This window comes from Caretta caretta, chromosome 3 (genome assembly GCF_965140235.1).
Source record: "Caretta caretta isolate rCarCar2 chromosome 3, rCarCar1.hap1, whole genome shotgun sequence".
Lineage (NCBI taxonomy): Eukaryota > Metazoa > Chordata > Testudines > Cheloniidae > Caretta > Caretta caretta.
Genome location: NC_134208.1, coordinates 115,797,766 through 115,812,959, shown reverse-complemented (window position 1 = coordinate 115,812,959; position 15,194 = coordinate 115,797,766). Strand labels below are relative to the sequence as shown.

The following is a 15,194-nucleotide window of genomic DNA, read 5'->3' as shown; positions in this document are numbered from 1 at the left end:
TGGGGAAACTATAAAAAGCACAAGACTGATAACAACACTGTATCTTTCCAAGACAACGTAAAGAGCTTTCATTGCTTTGATGTTGTAGTGAATACAAAGAATCAAAACACCCTGCTAATGTACTTAGTAACTAGTTTTGTTTGATGATCAAAGCACGTACACAAGTGAAAACTACATACTCTGGTGTTGAAAGAGTAAATACTGACATTATAGCTTATAATCAGGACTTCTGTGTTGGCTGGTTTTTTTGGTTTATTAATTTCATATTTTGGGGTTTACTTTTTGCAATTTTTGTTTGATGTAATGTCCAAAAATTGGGTGTTTTCAGGGCTTGCTCTCTCTGTATATACTAGAATGAGTAATGTATATTATTTTACATTACTCATTACAGTCGTTCTGTAATGAGTAATCTCTTTGTAATGTTCCCGAATGCCCTTTAACGTACTGGTTCAAAGAGCACTAAGTTAAAGTACAAGAGGGAACCTTTAGTGCATGCCAGCAGGCCTACCCAGCAACACATTAGTGTGCTTTAGAAATTACACCTCCATAGGGCAGTGGTTTTCGCAGAATCCTGTACTTACTACCATACTATGCCTGCTACTTATTATAATCACTTATCTGCTACCATCCTCTCTCCTGTTTTACTCCACGAGTTGTCTAACACCATGTGTTCAGATTTTTAGGACAGGGATAGGATAATTTTTAATAGGATAATTTTAGGATAATTTTTTTTCCATATGCATACAACAGTCAGTATAACAGAGCCCTGGTCCATGCTTTGGGCTTCTAGGCACTACCACAATACCAATAAATGAAATAGTAATATCACCATCTCTTCGGCCTGAATTCATATTACTGTGAATTTCTCTCCTCTCCTCTAAAGAAACATAAAATGAATAAATTTAATCACCATCTCTTATTCTCTGACATCATTACATAGGTGTCCCATCAAGCTGATTAATACAGCACAAAATAAGAGAGTATTGTTCTAGAGGAAGATCCCTGATCCTCAGCAATACAAAAACGCCTTACTGCCTGAGGATCTAAAACCTGCACTGTTCATTTAGGGACAGATTGACAAACGTATTTAGGTGGCTAAGATGCAGACAGACACCCGAGGGATTTACAACAGTCCCTCAGTAGGTTCGGCACCTAACTCAGATTAAAGTTAATGGAAGATAGCTCCTAACTCAAGCACTTTGGAAAATCCCTCTAAGGGCATGGCTACACTTGCAGACGTAGAGCGCTTTGAGTTAAACCAGCCTTCGTAGAGCGCAGTAGGGAAAGCACAGCAGTCTGCCCACACTGACCGCTTCAAGCGCACTGGCGTGGCCACATTTGCGGCACTTGCAGCAGCATTGGGAGCGGTGCATTGTGGGCAGCTATGCCAGCATGCAAGTGGCTGCAACGTGCTTTTCAAATGGGGGTGGATGGGGTGGAGTGTGACAGGGAGTGTGTTGTGTGTATGTGGGGGGAGACAGAGTGTGTTTTTGGGGGAGCTGAGAGCATGTCAGCATGCTGTCTTGTAAGTTCAGACAGCAGTAGACGCCTCCTTCCCCCCCCCCCACCTCTCTCTCTCTCTCACACAGCATTCCACACTAATGGTTGCTTTGTCTCGGAGCTGATAAGCAGCTGACTGTCAGAAACGGAGCTGTCAAAGGGCATTTCCGCATTCCTACAGCCAATTCTAAACAATGACAAGAGTGGACACCTGACTTAAGGGGATTATGGGACATTTCCAGAGGCTGATCAGAGTGCAGTAAAGCAACACCTCGATCACACTGGCACCGTGGCGCTCCAGCGAGGGCGCAGCAAACGTTATCCCACTCACCGAGGTGAAGTACCAGCAGCGCTGTAGCCGTGGAGACAGAGCGCTCTACGTGCCTTGCCAGTGTGGATGGGTAGTGAGCTAGTGCGCCCGGGGCTCCTTTATTGCACTGTAACTCGCAAGTGTTGCAAAGTCCTAAGTATCTATCTGCATCTTTAGCCACCTAAATACTTTTCTCAATCTGCTCCTAATGATCATTGTGGCACCAGAGATTGGAAAAGTTGGAACTACTATATTAATGTCCAGGTGGATTTTCTATATATATTCATATGGGTTTTGGGGGGTGAATATGTATATTTGTGTACACATTAAGTAAACACATTAATTTCTACATTTTGCTACTCAGTATGCACAAACCTGGCTGGTGATCCATACCACTGCCAAGCAGTTAGCTAATCATGAGTGACTGAGAGATTTTAAAAGTATATTAAGCAGATCTGGCACTCCCTCAAACAAGAACAGAAAAGCTCACTTGCATAATGCCTTATCTCTACCATTCATTCTGTTCTCCACAGGCTGATGCAAACAAAATGAAATAACATTTTTAAATAATAACTACAAGCGAGTTTTATAAACAGGTCACTCATCCAAGATTTGCATGGTATATTCAGTTCAGATGAAGTGTCTCCAACGCAGATCAATAAAATTCAAGTCATTAAAGCTCAATGAAAACAATCCAATCCATACAAAACACAAGTAACAGATGCCTCTCCTGTCCCTTCCACATCGGAAACAGCAGCAGCAATTTCAAGTGGACTATGGAAATCCCAAGACCAGCTACAGCCAAAGGGGTAAGGGGTAAAGTCAGCGCCTTCCAACCTCCCCCCGCCCACCAGTTCCAGGGGAACAAGCCCATTATACTGGACCCAGAAACCTCTCCTACAACTCCTTTACATGGGCAGCAGCTGCCAGGAGAAGCCTTCACATATCATCATTCGCTCAACTCTGTAACTTGAACTCTTGATGTATATTTATTTCATTTGCTATAATACCTTTCACTGCTGTCCCCCTTCATCCCAAGTGCAAGCAGGTGGACACCCCCACACAACACATCATGCCCGGAACAGAATCTACAAACTCTTTTTAATCTAAACATACGTCTTTTCCTGGGAGTTTTGGCTTTACTGGCCGATCACACAACAAAAACGTAAACCTCAGCCTACGGTGTTCCTATGGTTTCCCTGTAGAGACCTATCTGACCTAGGCCCCAGTTTCCTGTTGCGAAGAGCCACTCTCACCTTCCTTATATAAAGGGTTGAGTCGGCAAGCTGCACCTGCCACAGTGAGTCAGCAGAACTTCAGTAGTTTTATGCAGGGCTCCACCACCTCCTGAAGAAGGTGGATCACCAGAAGAACCATACCACCTTGTTACACTCCCCTCCCCTTTGATATCACTGCAATACTTTAGCTGCCCACCATCAGTCTCTTCCCATTATGTTTTTGCCATCTTTCTTTCTTTAATTCACACAACCCCTTCCCCACCATTCTTCACTCTCACTTCAACCCCAACTACGGCCCTCCCAAAATCCCTAATATTAGTGAAACAAATATATAAAGAAATATACATCAAAACAATAAAAAAAACCTCCATAAGCCAAGTGTCACCCATCATCCTAATTGACCAGTGGGTACATTGTATCCCTTTCCCCAGCACTTTGTCTGTTTCGACCGCATGCTGTTCAGAACAGGGATGGCATCTTCCTCTGTATTTGAAAAGCAAATAGCACACTTCAATTGCTAGTACAACAGAAATAAAAAATGACTCACTAACCTTTCGTGCCTCTGTTCTTCCTTTGTTTCTAATAAAACAAATGTGAGAAAAAGAATTGAAAAAAAAAATGCTGGATATCAAAATATAGCATATCTGAAAATTCTCATAAATCTGTTCTACTGATCTATTTCCTGTTCTTCCATCAACAAAATAAGGGCATAATAGCAAAAGACAGCAGGTGTAGGGAGAGCTTCCGTAGCAGCCCATCAAAGGCCCCAGCCACCAGAAGCCCTCCAATAGCAGTCAGAGCAGCCTTCAGATCCTTGTCTACCAACTATCATGATAGTCCTCTTCACATGGCCAATGATCTCTGCTCCAGTTACATGACCACTTTTGTCCAGTCACCTCCTTTCCTCTCTCCCCTCCGATCTTTACTCTTTCGTTCCTCTTCTCAGCCCATCAATTTCACCCTTCTTCTTTTTACCCAATTTCCCACTTAAACCCTCCGGCACAAATAAAATCAAAACAAAAAATAAAATCCATGCAATAAACATGACATGGGTCAACCTTAACCATAAGCTGTAATTTGTATGTTGCATCCCTTTCTGCCACCATTTTTCAGTTTTTACGCTTTTTAGATTGCAAGTTCTTGGGGCAGGGACTGGTTCTGCCTATGTATTTGTACAATGCCTAGTACACTGGGTCTCAAGACTGATTGGAACCACTGGATCTTACCACAATTAAATAAACAAATAAAAAGAAAGGGGAAAAGCTGACTAGAATTGCTAAACCCAAAGGTTCACCTTCTATGTCATACCAGATTCATATTTAACAAAATAAAGAAGAGTTATGCAGACAGTGTTTCTATTTTTAATTACATTCATATTCATGGACACACATGTGAATTAAAAAGGGGCTCATTCTGAAAAGTTAGGGCAATAGGATGGGTGAGATTCTGGGCTGCACCTCTGATGATATGTCTACACTGCAAAAAAAAAGTGTGTTCTTAATTTGGCTATCTACCCTGCATTAGCTAACACTGATTAAAACAGCAGCCAAGATATGGCAATTTGGCTTTTAACTTGAGTTAGCCTGTAGAACAGCTAGGGGTTGAACTTGAGCTCTTAACTCAAGTTAAAAGCTAAATTGCCACGTCTTCACTGATATTTTAACCAGAGCTGGTTAATGTTGATTAGCTAACCTGAGTTAAGAACACATCTTTTTTGCAGTGCAGACAGAGAAAGTGGAGGTTAATGTGGCTTTAAGCCTTCTTGCAGAGTCCTGATTCTAGACTGCTTTGGGAAAAGGGTCTGTCGAAATCATGGCAGCCTGTCCCTGACAGCCTATGAGTGACAGTGCTTCCCGCCCCCCCTCCCCAGATACACATGCACACTAGGTCTTGCAAGGGTACCCCAGAGGACAGCCTATGGCTGTCTTCCCTAATTGCACTAGCTGTCTTCCTCAGTGCCTGTGCCAGAATTCTCCCAGAGCCAAATCCATACCTTTTAGGGCCCTTTCATACAACTTTGGTCATTTTACCTGGAGTAAAGGGCCCAGAAATGTTGGATATTAAAGCAAAATAATAATATTACACCTAGACCAACAGTTCTCAAACTTTAAAATCTAGCATATGAGATCTAAAACTCAAAAGTACTTAGTGTAACACCCTTATAATATTAGTCAGTGTAGTTATAATGGATTCTACTCTGATAAACCAATCCATGTATCACATGACTGCAGCAGTCATCTGTGGTTGCATATACTGCCTTTTGAGAAATCCTGGCCCTGACAATTTCTGCACTGCTGAATGCACCTCTTTTGTTAAGGTGGAAGAAGAAGGAATTCTAAGGTGGCCGAGGCAATATCTTTCATGCTTGTCTCTCTCACCACAACAGTCGGTCAAATAAAAGATTATTACCTCACTCACCTTGTCTTTCTAATATCCTGGGACCCACACAGCTACAACACCTCCTCTTACAGAGTCAATTACATAAACTTATTACAGACTTGACAACCCCAGGCATCCAAAAATCATGAGCCTCAAAAAATTATAAAATATTTTCCCAAAAATCTCATGATTTTAAACCAACAAATTTGGGGTTATTTTGCCTTCTGATTTCTGAGCCTTTCGGGTGTAGGGAGGGGTTCACATTTTGAAACTTTTCTCTGCAACCGTCAAGTCGAGAAACTTAACTTATAAAAATAAAGTTGAGATTTTCATATAACCACTTGACTTCACAAGTTAGGGTTCTATGAAAAAAAGACAAATATTGTAAGACAAGTGATAAAATTGCAGGAGTTGGCAATATGCCATATGCCATGTACATAAATATTTTCTGTTTATTTTGTAATTACTACATTTCAGTTTTATCCTCTTTATTTTCATATTATGGAAAAGGGTGAAAACAATGTCTGATTGCGGCGAACAGCAGAGAGGCTAACAGAGGGAGTTTGCCTGGGATCTGTTGAGAGGAGGTACGCTAAGGGCTGCATTAGGGAGGCCGTGTTGGTGAGTATCTGAGTGTCTGTTGTGGGGACAGTTTGACTGTGTGCTTGATTGGCTGTTTGTTTGAAAAGTGTGATTTGGGAGTGCTTTGTTCCAGGTGAGCCTTGAGTGGGCCTGACTGTTATAAAAAGCCAGTCAGCTGCGAACAAGCTGAGTGGTGAACGGCAGAGAGGCTAACAGAGGGAGTTTTCTGAGAGCCCACTGAGGCTTACATCTTGCCGGCTTCTCTGAGTAATTACTACAACTCCTGAAGAAGCTTGTAGAAGGAAGGTAATATAGACGGGGAGCGTTCAGCTGTTGTGACCTGCACTGGATGTGCCATGTTTGTCTTTCTTCCACAGGACAGAAGCAACTTTGTCTGTACAAAGTACAAGCTGGTTTCCATATTGGAAGAGAAGGTTCAAGGTCTGGAAAAACAAGTATCGACCCTGCGTTGCATAAGAGAAACTGAAGATTTCCTGGACAGATGTCAGGATATCCTTCTACGGGCACAACGTTCTGAAGATTCAGAGCAGGCTGCGCAGCAGGGACAGGAGGACGATGAAGAAATTTGGCAGCATGTGACCTCCAGAAGAAGAAAGGGGAACATCCATGTACCAGCAGCGCAGATACAGGTAAGCAACCATTTTCATGTTCTCTCCACTGGTACTAATGCGGAGAGCGGACTAGATGATACATCTGAGGGAAGGGAACAGAAGGAGACTCCGCCGATTGGAAGGCATGAGATGCACTGTCCTAGGGATCAGAGTAGCAGCCGTGTTAGTCTGTATTCGCAAAAAGAAAAGGAGTACTTGTGGCACCTTAGAGACTAACCAATTTATTTGAGCATAAGCTTTCGTGAGCTACAGCTCACTTCATCGGATGCATTCAGTGGAAAATACAGTGAGGAGATTTGTGTATATAAACCTCCTCACTGTATTTTCCACTGAATGCATCCGATGAAGTGAGCTGTAGCTCACAAAAGCTTATGCTCAAATAAATTGGTTAGTCTCTAAGGTGCCACAAGTACTCCTTTTCTTTTTGTCCTAGGGATGGGGGTTCCACGACCACCGCTCCGAAGAGAAGGAGGCGGGTGGTGGTGGTGATCGGGGACTCTCTCCTCAGGGGGACTGAGTCATCTATCTGCCGCTCTGACCAGGAAAACCGAGAAGTATGCTGCTTGCCAGGATTCACAATATGACGGAGAGACTGCCGAGACTCATCAAGCCCTCGGATCGCTGCCCCTTCCTGCTTCTCCACGTGAGTACCAATGATACTGCCAAGAATGACCTTGAGCGGATCACTGCGGACTACGTGGTTCTGGGAAGAAGGATAATGGAGTTTGAGGCACAAGTGGTGTTTTCATCCATCCTCCCCATAGAAGGAAAAGGCCTGGGTAGAGACCGTCAAATCGTGGAAGTCAACGAATGGCTACGCAGGTGGTGTCAGAGAGAAGGCTTTGGATTCTTTGACCATGGGATGGTGTTCCAAGAAGGAGTGCTAGGCAGAGACGGGCTCCACCTAATGAAGAGAGGGAGGAGCATCTTCGCAAGCAGACTGGCTAACCTAGTGAGAAGGGCTTTAAACTAGGTTCACCGAGGGAAGGAGACCAAAGCCCTGAGGTAAGTGGGGAAGTGGGATACTGGGAGGAAGCACGAGCAGGAGAACGTGAAAGGGGAGGGCTCCTGCCTCATACTAAGAAAGCAGGACAAACAGCAAGTTATCTCAAGTGCCTATACACAAATGCAAGAAGCCTGGGAAACAAACAGGGAGAACTGGAAGTCCTGGCACAGTCAAGGAATTATGATGTGATTGAAATAACAGAGACTTAGTGGGATAACTCACATGACTGGAGTACTGTCATGGATGGATATAAACTGTTCAGGAAGGACAGGCAGGGCAGAAAAGGTGGGGGAGTTGCACTATATGTAAGGGAGCAGTGTGACTGCTCAGAGCTCCGGTATGAAACTGCAGAAAAACCTGAGTGTCTCTGGATTAAGTTTAGAAGCGTGAGCAAGGGTGATGTCGTGGTGGGAGTCTGCTATAGACCACTGGACTAGGGGGATGAGGTGAACAAGGCTTTCTTCCAGCAACTCACGGAAGTTACTAGATCGCAGGCCCTGGTTCTCATGGGAGACGTCAATCACCCTGATACCTGCTGGGAGAGCAATACAGCAGTGCACAGACAATCCAGGAAATTTTTGGAAAGTGCAGGGGACAATTTTCTAGTCCAAGTGCTGGAGGAACCAACTAGGGGCAGAGCTCTTCTTGACCTGCTGCTCACAAACCGGGAAAAATTAGTAGGGGAAGAAAAAGTGGATGGGAACCTGGGAGGCAGTGACCATGAGATGGTTGAGTTCAGGATCCTGACACAGGTAAGAAAGGAGAGCAGCAGAATACGGACCCTGGACTTCAGAAAAGCAGATTTTGACAACCTCAGGGAACTGATGGGCAGGATCCCTTGGAAGAATAACATGGGGGAAAAGGAGTCCAGGAGAGCTGGCTGTATTTTAAAGAATCCTTATTGAGGTTACAGGGACAAATCATCCCGATGTGTAGAAAGAATAGTAAATATGACAGGCGATCAGCTTGGCTTAACTGTGCTGATCTTAAACACAAAAAAGAAGCTTATAAGAAGTGGAAGATTGGACAAATGACCAGGGAAGAGTATAAAAATATTGCTCGGGCATGCAGGAGTGAAATCAGGAAGGTCAAATCACACTTGGAGTTGCAGCTAGCAAGAGATGTTAAGAGTAACAAGAAGGGTTTCTTCAGGTATGTTAGCAACAAGAAGAAAGTCAAGGAAAGTGGGGGCCCCTTACTGAATGAGGGAGGCAACCTAGTGACAGAGGATGTGGAAAAAACTAATGTACTCAATGCTTTTTTTGCTACTGTCTTCACGAACAAGGTCAGCTCCCAGCCTGCTGCACTGGGCAGCACGGCATGGGGAGGAGGTGACCAGCCCTCTGTGGAGAAAGAAGTGGTTCAGGACTATTTAGAAAAGCTGGACAAGCACAAGTCCATGGGGCCGGATGCGCTGCATCCGAGACTGCTAAAGGAGTTGGCGGATGTGACTGCAGAGCCATTGGCCATTATCTTTGAAAACTCATGGCGATCAGGGGAGGTCGCGGACGACTGGAAAAAGGCGAATGTAGTGCCCATCTTTAAAAAAGGGAAGAAGGAGGATCCTGGGAACTACAGGCCAATCAGCCTCACCTCGGTCCCTGGAAAAATCATGGAGCAGGTCCTCAAGGAATCAATTCTGAAGCACTTAGAGGAGAGGAAAGTGATCAGGAACAGTCAGCATGGATTCACCAAGGGCAAGTCATGCCTGACTAATCTAATTGCCTTCTATGACGAGACAATTGGCTCTGTGGATGAGGGGAAAGCAGTGGACGTGTTGTTCCTTGACTTTAGCAAAGCTTTTGACACGGTCTCCCACAGTATTCTTGCCAGCAAGTTAAAAAAGTATGGGCTGGATGAATGGACGCTAGGGTGGATAGAAAGCTGGCTAGATTGTCGGGCTCAAAGGGTAGTGATCAATGGCTCCATGTCTAGTTGGCAGCCGGTATCAAGCAGAGTGCCCCAAGGGTCGGTCCTGGGGCCGGTTTTGTTCAATATCTTCATTAATGATCTGGAGGATGGCGTGGATTGCACCCTCAGCAAATTTGCAGATTACCCTAAACTGGGAGGAGAGGTAGATATGCTGGAGGGTAGGGATAGGATAGAGAGGGACCTAGACAAATTAGAGGATTGGGCCAAAAGAAATCTGATGAGGTTCAACAAGGACAAGTTCAGAGTCCTGCATTTAGGACGGAAGAATCCCATGCACCGCTACAGACTAGGGACTAAATGGCGAGGCAGCAGTTCTGCAGAAAAGGACCTAGGGGTTGCAGTGGACAAGAAGCTGGTTATGAATCAATAGCGTGCCCTTGTTGCCAAGAAGGCCAATGGCATTTTGGGATGTATAAGTAGGGGCATAGCGAGCAGATCGAGGGATGTGATCGTTCCCCTCTATTCGACATTGGTGAGGCCTCATCTGGAGTACTGTGTCCAGTTTTGGGCCCCACACTACAAGAAGGATGTGGAAAAATTGGAAAACGTCCAGCGGAGGACAACAAAAATGATTAGGGGACTGGAACACATGACTTATGAGGAAAGGCTGAGGGAACTGGGATTGTTTAGTCTGCGGAAGAGAAGAATGAGGGAGGATTTGATAGCTGCTTTCAACTACCTGAAAGGGGGTTCCAAAGAGGATGAATCTAGACTGTTCTCAGTGGTACCAGATGACAGAATGAGGAGTAATGATTTCAAGTTGCAGTGGGGGAGGTTTAGGTTGGATATTAGGAAAAACATTTTCACTAGGAGAGTGGTGAAACACTGGAAAGCATTACCTAGGGAGGTGGTGGAATCTCCTTCATTAGAAGTTTTTAAGGTCAGGCTTGACAAAGCCCTGGCTGGGATGATTTAGTTGGGGATTGGTCCTGCTTCGAGCAGGGGGTTGGACTAGATGACTTCCTGAAGTACCTTCCAACCCTGATGTTCTATGATCACTTTTCACTATATCCTTCATCGTCACAATCAAGTCCACCTACCCAGTTAGTCTTTTCCTTTCCTAACAGACCTAACTTTTAGCTTGTAATTCCTGCCAATCCTCTGATTATTTTTGATGTGCTTCTCTGGACTTTTTCTAACATTATTGTGTCTTTTCTGAAACAAGCATAACCTAAAAACACTAGTCCAGGTGAATAAAATCAATTACTTCTGGCATTTTCAGTGTTTCTCTTCTGACGATAAGTCCTGCCCAGTCTGCTGTTGTCATTATAAGATGTTGTTGGACATCATTCTCCACTGTTTATTTAATAACAAGCCTACTTCAAAGTTGTTTAATATGCTCAAAAGAAAGTCACACAGCAATCAAAATGTTATTTTTACCTTCCAGCACTGCAGATAGCATTTAAATTCACTCTCTCTTCCACTTGTCTCTTCATTATGGTGAGTTGATCCTGAACCTAAATGTGATAAATAACTGTTTACCATGGTTAAGAACAGCAGTTATCTCAAGACAATTATGAAAATACTGGTATTTCAGGTTTTATAACAACTTCTTACATCTTCTTGTAAAGACTTGATTAATTAAGGGATGAAGTAAAAAGAAAAAAATTGGAGAAATGGGTCCCCCTGCTGCTTTGTTTCAACAGTTTTGTGAAATAAATGCTGTGGAAAAGCTGAAAAATTTATTATTTGTAATTACTTTGAGATCAACATGTTTTATATGCTTTAAAAAACAAATATGGAAATAGAGTTCAGATCTTGCTGCCAGCAGACAAAGGGTCAGAGGAATGAAATGCAGCAAAAGCAAGTTACTGTGCAGAAAATCACCTCTTGCTCACATGCAGTTTCACTTGTTTTCTTTGTTTTATCTATTGGTTGGTGGACAACAGTATAAGGCTTTGTAGAATAAATTAGTATTAATGAGAGATTTGTAAATGGAGGAGAGACCGCAAAGGTGATGGACACTCTAACAATGCCAATATTCTATTCTAATATCCTCTTTGTTTCATGCCTTCTATGTCTTGCATTGCACTGAACAGATATATACTTATGAACATATAGTTGGCTTATGCACAGTATAAATTTTAAGAGTCCAGTCCCACATCTCTCTCTACTCCACCAGCTCTGATCAGTCACAATTATTACATATACTTTTGCAATACCTGTAAAAGTAATTTTAAGTATGTTCTTCATTTAGAAGTCACCTAGTTACAGATCATTTTTATATTTATTTTTTTGCTATCAATTCTAAAATATTAAAAATTCATGCTACTGAAAACAGTTTTCTAACAGGTTGATAGCTGTATTTACTCAAATGGCAACAGACTTCAGAATGTTGAAAAACAAAAATTCTAAGCAGAGCAACAAAACAATTTAGTGCAATACAAAAATCACATCCCACTGTTAACAAAAGTCAGTGAATAGCTGAGTATCACCTATTAATGGCTGTTTTTCCTACTGAATAAAGTATTGTTAAAATGATGGACTTTTATATTAACTACACTTTTTGCTATTGCTTTAGCAGGCAATTGGTTTCATTTCCAAGCAATATCCTTGAGCCTCACCTTTAACTTCACATCAAAGCCATCATACCACAGTTTCAAAGGAATGAGTTGAAAGAATGATAAAGAAACGCAATGAAGAAAAGCCTTGGATAACACAAGTAAATTCCTAGCACACTGAAGATACTCCCTTTTGCAACATTTAATAAGAAAAATTTTTGTCCTTGAATTTGTAAAGATAAGTTTTAATGATCGGTCAGACTTTATTTAAATCGTTGAACCAAATATCTCTACTGCTTTGTAGTATATGAAGTAATGCAGCTGTTAAAATTGACAAAATGATGAGGTGAAACTAAAAACTGAAACAAAAAGGGAACTTGTAGTTGCATTTTGAAGTATTAAAATTAATGTCACTAATCCTCCACAGAAACAAGCAATTAAATAAAAAGCTATCTTTTTTTCTCCTCTGAAATGTCTGAAAACTGGCTAACAGATCAATAGGACAGCTTTGAGGCAGTTAGAAATTAGCCATTCTGTCTTGGAAACATCAGGATGAAGGCACTAGACTAGAATTTCTTGAACTTGAAGAAACTATGCCCAAACTTTTCCAAAATTCATGCCCCATCTCAAACACATTAATTGCAATTAAAACTGCACAGACCCTCCTCCCTTCTAATTTTGCTGGTGTTAAAATCAAGGATTAGCTTTTTTCCCAAGTTTGTAAATCCTCTGTCACTGACTTCAAGAGCATCTTCATTGGAGATTTTTTTATTTATTTTTTTTATTCCTGATGTATGTATCAATCTGGAGGCTTCCAGTGGGGAAAAAAATGAAATAATTCTCCAAAAGTATATTTTAAAACTGGAGATAAAAGTGAACTGAGTCTAGAAATGCTGGTTTAGCAGTATCTAGAAGCAGGGATGGATTCGAAAAGAGGCAAAGAAATTCTACACACAAAAATATGAACCTTGGAACTGCCAAGGATCTGTAGAAAGTCTTTGCAGATCCTCTTATGCGATGGAACACAGTCTGAGAACCACTACATCAGGGAGTCACTAGAACAGGTAAGGTTTCTATCAGCTCTTAGGTGAGCTGGATTGCATTGCTAAACAAGGGTGTGTTTTGCCTCATGATAATTAATACGCATTAGCAACCCCACTGTAAAATCCCAGAGGAGAGAGGACATTGTAGTTTTACCATGAGATAAACTAGGCAAGGTCAATCATCTGCAAGGAGTATAGTGTTAGTAGTGTGTACAGATCTTCAGTCTATCTCACCTCCTTTCTGTAGGAAATCATCTACATGGATGCATTTGCTGTTACACCTCTTAAACCCACAGATCTTCCAGAGACTAAAAAAAGCCACTCCTTGAAACATGTGGCATAGGTGGGAGCACACATCATAAGAGTCAGGATGGAGAATGGTTTTCAGAAATGGCACAGGCAATAAAGGGGTAACAGGTCTTCAACTGAGAGTGAGTATAGTCATCCTGACTAGAGTAAGGGTTAAAACCTAGGTGTCACAGCTGCATACAGCAAATATAGAAACGTATTTGAAAGGAACATAAAATTACAACGAACTGCAGGTTGACGCCTTTTTTAATTTTGGGAGGGTTGTGGGGTTATTTAAATATTTTAAGTAAATATCATGTGACAAAAGGTGCTGGATTAGTAAAGGATTAGTTAAAATGGGGATGAGGAGGTTGGGATGCTCATTGGGACCCTACAGTGAGGCTGAGGACCTGCATGCAGCAGAGGCCAGAGTCAGCCAGGAGTTCTGCTGCTCAGCTCTGGCCTTTGGTTCTGCTCCCCAGCCCAATTTGTGCCTCCCTCCAAGGAGAAGCAGCTGCTTGCTCTGGTGCACCACCTGTGACACAGACTACATTTACACTATGGAGACTCTACGGGCATAGCTATGGGCACAGTCCTGTCGCGGAGGCACAGCTTTTCCATCACTGTAGGTAGGAACGCACCACCTAACACCTGTTGGGGGGGGGGGGGAGAGACACTGCAATTGGGAGCAAGGCTGGGGTGCTAGAGTGCACTGATCAGCAGCCGGGCACTTGGCTACCTCCAGGTCCCCAGGCCACTGCAGTCAAAGCCCAGCTCCCCAGCCCCAGCGATGGCTCCCTAAAGCCCTTTCCCACCTCTTGTTCTCTGCACTCCAGGTGCTCTTTAGGAAGGTTTCTTCTGATTCACAGTGTGACTCCGCAACTGTGCATAAACTCCTCGTTCTGGCACAGGGAGGGGGACACCCTGGAACTAGGCGGCCAAGCTCCCGGGAGGGGTGCCTGCCAACGCGGCTCTGCAGCGGGCTAGGGCCCGGGAACTAGACTGGAGACCGGCTGCTCAGTCCATCCCCACCCCCCCACACATGCAGCCTGCCTAGGAAGCGTCCCCCTGGCCAGCCTTAGGACCCCACGGAGCAGTGAGAACTCGGAGACAGGGGACGCTGAGCGCAGAGAAGAGCAAGGTGCTGGCCCCAGGCAGCGCAGCTTGACAGGAACAGGAGGCGGCGGGACGCTGCGTCCAAGCCCGGCTCTGCCCCACAGCCAGTGCAAAGCGGGCAGGGACGCGGCTCCGTACCTCCGCGGCGGGGGGGGCGGGCAGCAGCGCCGCGTTGCTGGTCACGTCAATGAGCCGGGAGCAGGCGGCCCCTGCGCGCGACCTGCTGTCGCTGCTGCTGCTGCTGCTGCTGCTCATGGTCCCCGGGGATCTGCTCCGGCCCGTTCCATTCGAACCCGCCCCGCCGCTCTGTCCTCGCGCCCCCAGCCAGCAGCGCCGAACCTTACCCAGGCCGCGGTCGCCATGGCGACGCGTACACTGAGGAGGCCGAGCTTCCGCCGCTGTCGCGAGAAGTGTCCAAATCGCGCTGCCCTGTCGGCGTGGCCGAGGCGGGGCTCCCCGCGGGCCGCGCGGCCTCAGGCGCGTGCTGGCCGCGCTCTGGGTCCCGCGGCGGGCAGCGGAGCAGCTGCAGCTTCCGCGCCAGGCGCCCCCCAGCTGCTCTGCGCACCGCAGCCGCCCGAGGGGGCGCTGGTCGCTGGGTGCTCCTGCCCCACCTGGCGCTGCCGCTGCCGTAGTGCAGAGCCGGCCTCAGCCGCGCCCCCCCCCCGCC

General features: G+C 44.6%; 1 protein-coding gene across 6 annotated transcripts in view; it reads right to left on the bottom strand.

The window, feature by feature from the left end:
- The window catches only part of CCDC170 (coiled-coil domain containing 170), a 78,582-nt gene extending 63,481 nt beyond the window's left edge, over positions 1 to 15,101 (bottom strand). For 2 of the 6 annotated variants that reach the window (XR_007355774.2, XM_075126807.1), the window contains exons 1-3: positions 14,666 to 14,939; positions 10,960 to 11,036; positions 3,600 to 3,627 (exon numbers count right to left, since the gene is read on the bottom strand). Coding sequence is in view for 4 of the 6 variants with exons in the window: in XM_075126807.1 (XP_074982908.1) it covers positions 3,600 to 3,627; positions 10,960 to 11,036; positions 14,666 to 14,782 (222 nt within the window). In the remaining 2 variants the exon portion in view is untranslated. The other 4 variants (XM_048844217.2, XM_048844215.2, XM_048844216.2 and 1 more) reach the window with 4 other exon arrangements.
- Positions 15,102 to 15,194: the final 93 nt, after the last annotated feature.